The sequence below is a fragment of the Bombyx mori genome, chromosome 15 (assembly GCF_030269925.1).
Source record: "Bombyx mori chromosome 15, ASM3026992v2".
NCBI classification, from domain to species: Eukaryota; Metazoa; Arthropoda; class Insecta; order Lepidoptera; family Bombycidae; genus Bombyx; species Bombyx mori.
This window is the reverse complement of record NC_085121.1, coordinates 14,478,201-14,486,340: the sequence shown is the minus strand read 5'-3', so window position 1 is coordinate 14,486,340 and position 8,140 is coordinate 14,478,201. Positions and strand designations below refer to the sequence as shown.

The 8,140-nt window shown below is 44.6% G+C and overlaps 1 protein-coding gene across 1 annotated transcript; it reads left to right on the top strand.

Annotated features, from left to right (window-relative positions):
- The first annotated feature begins 6,661 nt into the window (after positions 1-6,661).
- LOC119629559 (uncharacterized) lies at positions 6,662-7,495 on the top strand. Its single transcript, XM_038015694.1, has one exon. It carries the CDS (start codon positions 6,662-6,664, stop codon positions 7,493-7,495), a length of 834 nt encoding a protein of 277 aa, XP_037871622.1.
- The last annotated feature ends 645 nt before the right edge of the window (positions 7,496-8,140 follow it).

Here is an 8,140-nt window from a genome sequence, read left to right as displayed (position 1 = left end):
AGCATCGCCTTCCACGACTCGTCGTCACCGAGCATTGATGCCACAACACCCGGCAACGACAAGTCGTTTCCTATTTTTGCGACAAGAACACGGCGCCACCCCTCCCATGCGGGGCAGGAGACGAGCGTGTGCTCCGCCGTGTCCAAGTCGCAACCACAATGGTGGCACTCTGCCGTCAGCTCGGCTCCGATCCGGTGCAGGAACTCACCGAAGCAACCATGCCCAGTGAGCACCTGCGTGAGCCGGAAAGTGAGGCGTCCTCTGTCACGATTCACCCAATTCACAAGAACCGGGCGAATCGCCTCGACGGTCCTACGACCAGCCGAAGGATCGGCCAGCCGTCTGGACCATGACTCTAGCACGGACCGCCGAGATTGGGCCCTCCGCGCTCTAACCACACTGGGGCTTGGACGTGCCACGCCCCGTGCACGAAGGTCAGCCCGCCACTGATAGTCAGCGGCGAGCGCCTCCGCTTCCAGAACCCAAGGCGGCGTCCCAGCCAGTACACACGCCGCCTCGAAGGAGATGGTGCGATAGCCGCGGATGACCCTGACCGCGATGGTGCGTTGCGGCCGTTGCAGCAGCTTCGCTACCCCCACGGCCAGGGACTGGCCCCACACGGGCGCCCCGTATAGGGCCATTGATCGCACCACCCCTGTATAGAGACGGCGCGTCATCTGGTCAGGCCCCCCAACGTTGGGAAGGAGCCGGCTTAACGCGCCGGCCACCCCCAACAGACGAGGGACCAGATTTTGAAAGTGAGCACGGAAGGTCCAACGACTGTCCAGAATGAGGCCGAGGTACTTCAACTGCACCCCGACCCCGATACGGACGCCTCCAACCACGATATGGGCATCGACAGGTGGCACTCTCCGGGGCCTGTGGAACCACATGGCCTCGGATTTACTGAGCGCCACGTCGAGGCCCAATCTCCTGATTTTGCCGACGACATACGCCACCCCAGCGGTAGCAAGACGGGCAGACTCAGCAAAACTCCCCCCCCGGGCCACGACCAACGTGTCGTCTGCGTAACAGATTACTCTTAGGCCCGGGAGGAGGGCACCCCTCAGTACCCAGTCATACCCGATATTCCACAAAAGAGGGCCGAGCACCGACCCCTGTGGAACACCGCGCACGACCGGGAACCGGTGCACGATCCCACCGTGTCCGGTACACGTGACCGATCTGTCCTCCAAGTAGGAACCCACCAGCCGGCGAAGGTAGGGGGGCACTCCGTGTCGTTCCAGCGCTCCCCCTATCACGGACCAGGGCAGGGTGTTAAAAGCATTGGCGATATCGAGTGACACCGCCAAAGCCACCCCACCCCCGGAGACGGCCTCCTCCGAGAGGGCCCGCACGCGAAGGATCGCGTCTACCGTTGAGCGGCCCTCTCGGAAGCCATACTGCTCCGATTTAAAATCACTACGGTATTTTTTGGAACGGTGATAATAACATTAATTGCAAAAGAGGTTTCCTCAGCTGTAGTAAAGGCTTGGTCTCTGGTATCACCGATGTCTATGAGCGACAGTAACTACTCATCATCAGGTGGGCCGTATACTCATCTTGGAATGGAATGAAATGAAAACGAAAAAGGAAACTCATGATTAATCCTAAGTAATATCCAGTATTAGTGGATTCCATGGTCTAGTTAAACTCAATGATAATGCCTGTTACTAATGACTAGAGATAGCTTTTAAGCCTTAGCTTAAGAAAGTTACATCGAAAGAGCTATGTGGCACGATAGCTCCCTGATCATGGCCGCCACTAGCCTCACGCTGCTCACGTAGAAGCCGGTCAATCGAATTAAGCAGGACACAACGCAAAAGCAGTCCATATTAAGATATACACTCCAAGTTGCATCTAGGCGAGCTTCGGACAGCCTGCCGACTGAGAGGGCTGGTGGTCGTGGCGCCGACGATCGCTGGCCCGGCGTCCCGAGGGGGAGGGTGATGGGAGAGATGTGCTAAACGCTTCAATCTCCCCCCTTGCCTTTTCATGAGTTCTGTCTCATGCGAGACTCGGACGTGGGTTGTTGAGCGACAGGAGGTTTTAGTCGGTTCGACTTCGACATACCCCACCCTCCATCCCCAGTGGAGGGTGGGAGTCCGGCGATTTCCTCCTGACCAAAAAAAAAAAGTCTTATTTACATTAGGACTGCGGATACCTTATCTTACTAATTTAAACGAAGAATTGTACCTAACCACCCAACCTATACCGCTGCCTCTACAGATAGACAAGAATTATAATTCAAAAATGAGCATGAAAGTTGACGTATTGAATTTTTATTCAAAATACATTTGATAGCCTACATGCTACCAAAACGATTAAAAGAAAATAACCGGAAAAATCACTACAACAACAAGTGAATAGTACGTGAGGGAATAAATAATAATTGTAAATAGACATGCTTTAACAAAAACCGACTTCAAATAGAAAAAAAAAGATATTCCAAAAATATTCCGGCTTTGGAATGACCTCCCCGCCACGGTGTTTTGCGCTATGACATGTCCTTCTTCAAACGAGGCTTGCGGAGAGTACTTAATGGTAGGCAGTGGCTTGGCTCTGCCCCTGGCATTGCTGTATGCTCACCAGCCTACTAAGGCAATAAAAAAAAAAAAAAAATTAATATACACTAAAAACCATAACCATCGAAATCGGTTGGCGTGATATCACGCAGGTTGAGCGAATTGTTGATCTGAATAGCCATGCTTTCCTGTCTTGTGAGATAAATTGCAGGAGACCGAAAGTGCCAGCAAACATAGTCACTGTTAGGCCGTTCAAGAACATTGATGACACCCTTTTTGAAAGTGACCTTACTCGAATACGTTGGGATGCAATTTTTAACTCTGAAGACATTAATGTCTGTCTAAATAATTTTAACTCGGTCATATTGACTTTGTTTGATCTGCACGCACCCCTAAAAACAATTAAATGTAAAACATACTCTTATCCTTGGATTACTGACAACATTCGCTTGATGATGAAACTTAGGAACAAAGCTCACAAACGTCATACTGTTAGTAAGACTGAGAGTAGTCTGAATTATTATAAGGACCTTAAGTCGTTGGTGGAAAAAGCCCTAGAAAGTGAGAAAAAGGCTTATTTTAATTTTAACATTAACAATAAGATTCATAATCCCTCTATCCTATGGAAAAATTTGAAAACAAATATTTTACCTCCTGTAGACCATGAACTACCATTAATTTTTAACGATGCTAAACAAATTAATGATCATTTTTTGAAAATTCCTAATGTAATCAATTGTTCTTCTATTATATCCAATACTAACTATTTTAACTCTCATCGTTACTCTGATACACAATTTAATCTGTCCGGGGTAAAGGAATGTACTGTATTGCAGATCTTGCAACAACTGAAGTCGGATGCTCTGGGTGTTGATGATATTTCGCTTAAAATGTTGTGTATGACATTGCCCTACAGTCTTACTTCTGTCACCAATCTTGTTAATATGTCAATTAATACATCGACATTTCCTTACACTTGGAAGACTGCTGTAGTTCGTCCTGTTCCTAAGAAACCTAATGCCATGACACTCAGTGACCTCCGACCCATCAGTATATTGCCCTGCTTGTCTAAAATTCTAGAGAAAGTAATATCTTCACAGCTGACGGACTATCTCGAGAAACATAACATATTGCCTGAGTATCAGTCCGGATTCCGGAGATCGCGTGGTACTGCAACTGCTCTCTTAGATGTGACGGATAATGTCCTTGCTGCACAGGATCGGGGTATGTGTACGGTTCTGGTACTTCTGGACTTCTCTCGAGCATTCGACAGCTTGAACATTGACCTTCTTCTTGCCAAATTGAGTTTCTACGGCTTAAGTGCGGATACCATTCGTTGGTTCACAAGTTATCTGACTGAACGATCGCAATTGGTGGAAATTCGTCGCGGTGAGGGTAATGTTCGATCCAACATGGCTAACGTCATTAATGGTGTACCACAGGGTTCGATCCTGGGCCCTTTACTATTTATCCTTTACAGCGCAGATATTGTTGGTCATATCAATCATTGTCAGTACCATATATATGCTGATGACATTCAACTGTACATCTCTTTTAAGATGTCCGAGTTTACAATGGCCATTGAGAAACTTACAGGGGACCTAAATAGAGTGGCGAATTGGTCGGAACAGAACTCACTCTTCTTAAATCCCAGCAAGACTAAATATATTGTGTTTGGAAATGAATCTCGATTGTCTAAGCTTCCATCACAACCTTTCAATGGGTTAAATATTCGAAATGACCCCATTGAGAGAGTATATGAGGTGCGTAACTTGGGCCTACTGATGGACGCAGGTCTCCGGTTTAAGAAGCATGTCACTGAGATGGTCCGCCACTGCTTCTATCGCTTGAAGGTCCTGTACCGCATCCGCAATTATCTCAGTGAAAAACTTCGGATTCAACTCGTTGAGACACTGATTCTCTCGAAACTGAATTATGCGGACGTGGTATACGGACCAAGATTACTTAATTCAACTGGGCGCATATTACAGAGAGTACAGAATGCATGCATGAGATTTTGCTTTAGCATCCCACCACGATCCCATGTTACGCCGATAATTAATCAAAGCAAAATGTTGAATTTAAAGTTGAGAAGGAAGTTGCATTTTGCTTGTTTATTATTTGGAGTCGTAAAATTGCAAACGCCGAATTATTTATATCTTAAGTTGACTTATTTAGGAGATGGCGGTAGGCAATCGCGACAACGCTCCCAAGTGTTTGCGACTCCTCGACACTGCTCTGCTGCTTTTAGAGGCAGCTTCCGCTACTTGGCCTCTAAATGCTGGAACAATATTCCTCCACCTATCCGGCACCAGAGAACGCTAAGGTCCTTTAAAACAAATTTAAAAGTATATCTTTTGAATATACAGGAAAAATTCGAAAATATCAAATATAATTACTCCGTACTATAATCAGTTGTGCTTTGCAACTGCAATTTTTATTTCATTAATTTAATAATGTCATTTTGTTGTCCTTTTCATAACTGTTTTTTTTTTTTTTGTTTTTTATTATTCATGTTCTTTTTATTTTTTAATATATTTTACAATGATGTGTATTGGTCGGTCTGATGCTGGTGTGCGCGTCACTCCGTAGGTGCCGGCGGAAGATCAGCGCCGCAGTACCGATTGTCTCGATACTGTTAGGCATTGCTGAGCCGGTAACCATTTCCAAGCCTCGTTATTTTTGTTATCTTTTTATTTATTTTTTGTACTTAATTTGTGTTTGGAATAAATGTTTATTATTATTATTATTATTATTATATCGAGTTATTGAGTTATTCATCTATTTGTCGCGCACGTACTTAATGCAAATTTAAGACTTATATGGTTTTCTCATGGATATCATTATCAGAACTGGACTAAATTAAAATGGGATCACACGGGAAGCGTCAGCCTTCTAATAAAAAAAATAATCATTAAAATCGATCCACCCAGTCAAAACCTAACAAACATAAAAAAGGATAATTCACCCAGTCAAAAGTTATGAGGTAACAAACATAAAAAAAGATAAAAAAAAATACAGTCGAAATGAGAACCTGCTACTTTTTTGAAGTCGGTTAAAAAGCCGAACGTCATGGTCGGAGCCAATTATGAGCGTGTCTCGTCTGACTGCTTCGCTGATTTACGTGTTTCAATTTTTAATTTTCGTATACATTTCCGAATTCACAACTCTTTATTTGTGACGTGCTCTTTTATACGTTGGTATAATGTGTCAATGAAGGCTACAGTTTCGATGATTCTTGTTAATTAACATAAAATGCGAATATGGTCCAGTTCGAGGAGTAGATAGTCCGATATATGTACAAATGTAATAGGGCGAAAAGGTTTTCTTCGCATTTTTCAAGAAAATTCACAACATTTTTAATATAGTTTATTTACATTTAACTAAAGTATGTACGTTCGATTTTGTTCGATAATTTTTTACCATTTTGTAGGTAGAGACATGATTGCATTGCTATAAAAATTTTGGGGCCTCTGATCAAAATACCGCAGCAATTGGTTTTGGCAGTTCTCTCGTGATGTTAACCTGACACTGCCTAAAGAATTCTGAAGAGACTGAAACAGGTGGAAATCTGAAGGTACAAGGTCAGGACTATACAGTGGATGTGTGGCGAATCACTTACTCGCCACTACTTGGGCAACCGCCTTACAATTTGACGAAATCGCTGTCGCTTATGAATTTAGGCAATCATCTATTGTTGTTCAACACTTCGGAATCTTAAGAAACTGCGGGCAGTACTCATTGATTTTTGTTGTGCTACCCATCGTTCGTGTCAGTGCTGTACTACTCCTATATGTTATTTCTTTACCGTACTACTCTTGTTATAGTTTGTTTGTGTACATACTTATCTACAATAAACTATTTAAAGCAGTACATATTCATACTCACTGTGTAAACCATCCTTCGTGTCAGCGCCTACCTAATACAGTTGGAAGCAGAACAAATACAACTACTTCTACAGTGGTGACCCTCGACAGCAAGAAGAACCGAAGATAAGTGGATTAAATGTATAATTAATTATCGTATACATTATCGTTTTCGGCTATAACATTTTTATTCAACAAGGTAGACGCAAAATATTTTTAGCCGGTGGTCCAAGTCATACGTACTGAGCGTATTTGAAAAATTTATCCGGTATGGCCCAAAAAGAAGATCCAAAGATGTCTCAAGAGATCTACAGAGTTGGTGTGCGCATTCCGCCATTCTGCTCAGAGGACCCAGAAATGTGGTTTAGCCAGATAGAGATGCAATTTAAGCTCTCAGGCATATCTGTGGACGATACTAAGTTTACGTATGTGTCTGCGAACCTGGAACCACAATACGCCAAGGAGGTAAGAGACATCATAACTAAACCGCCAGCTTCAAATAAATACGAAAAACTCAAAACAGAGCTAATCAAGCGACTATCAATATCACAGGAGAAGCGTGTAAGACAACTTCTCATGCACGAAGAACTCGGAGATCGGAAACCGTCTCAGTTTCTACGCCACTTGACAAGTCTAGCTGGTTCAGACGTTCCATCTGATTTTATAATAACTATCTGGACCAGTCGTCTGCCTGTGAACGTGCAAACAGCAGTCGCTACGATTAAAGGATCGTCAATGGAGAAGCTAAGTGACTTGGCAGATGTCGTATATGAAATGGCCCCAACAGTACCACAGGTGGCAAGCGCGTCTTCCCAAGCCCAAGGCAATGAGCAAGGCAATCCGACGATGACTGAGATGGCCCAGCAAATCAATTCACTGACACAACAAATCAGCTTGCTCTCTAAACAGGTGGCTGGAAGAAGCCGTTCAAGAAATAGATCTAGGCGCCGCTGGAATGGTCGTTCTCAAAGTCGCTCCAAGCCTAGACAACCACCCGCAGATCACCCTTACTGTTTCTACCACTTTACTTATGGAACCAAAGCTCATAAGTGCAAACAGCCATGCAGTTTCGCGTCGGAAAACTCTTGGGGCGGTCGGAAGTAGCGGCCAACGACTGCCCACATTCTTCAGGCCGTCTTTTTATCACCGACCGTACTTCAAAAATGCAGTTCCTAGTGGACACTGGTTCCGATCTGTGTGTTTTTCCACGGTCGGCTGTGAAGGCGCCCTGTGCCAAGTCGAAATATGATCTCGTAGCCGCGAATAATTCTATTATACACACTTATGGCCCTGTAACTCTTCATTTAGACTTTGGACTAAGAAGAGACTTCGCGTGGAAATTCACTGTTGCAGACGTTTCTAAGCCCATAATCGGAGTGGATTTCTTGTCTTACTACAACTTACTCGTCGATTGCAGAAAACAACGTGTTATTGATGGCATCACTTCTCTGTCTGCAGTCGCGACACCTATCGGGATGACTAAAGACCTTCCTTCTGTCAAAGCCGTCACTGGTGAAACTGACTTCCACGATATTCTGCGAGAGTTTCCAGAAATCACAAGGCCAGCAGGTATGCTCTCTACCACATTTAAGCATAATACCGTCCATCATATTAGAACTACACCGGGACCTCCCGTTGCTTGCAAGCCTCGACGTTTGGATCCAGCGCGTATGCAAGCCGCGAAGAAAGAGTTCGAGGATATGTTGGCAAGCGGCGTAGCCCGGCGTTCAGAGAGTGCGTGGTCTTCTG

Coding starts and splice junctions, on each gene's coding strand:
- LOC119629559 (XM_038015694.1), top strand. CDS start 6,662: ATGGCCCAAAAAGAAGATCCAAAGATGTCTCAAGAGATCTACAGAGTT.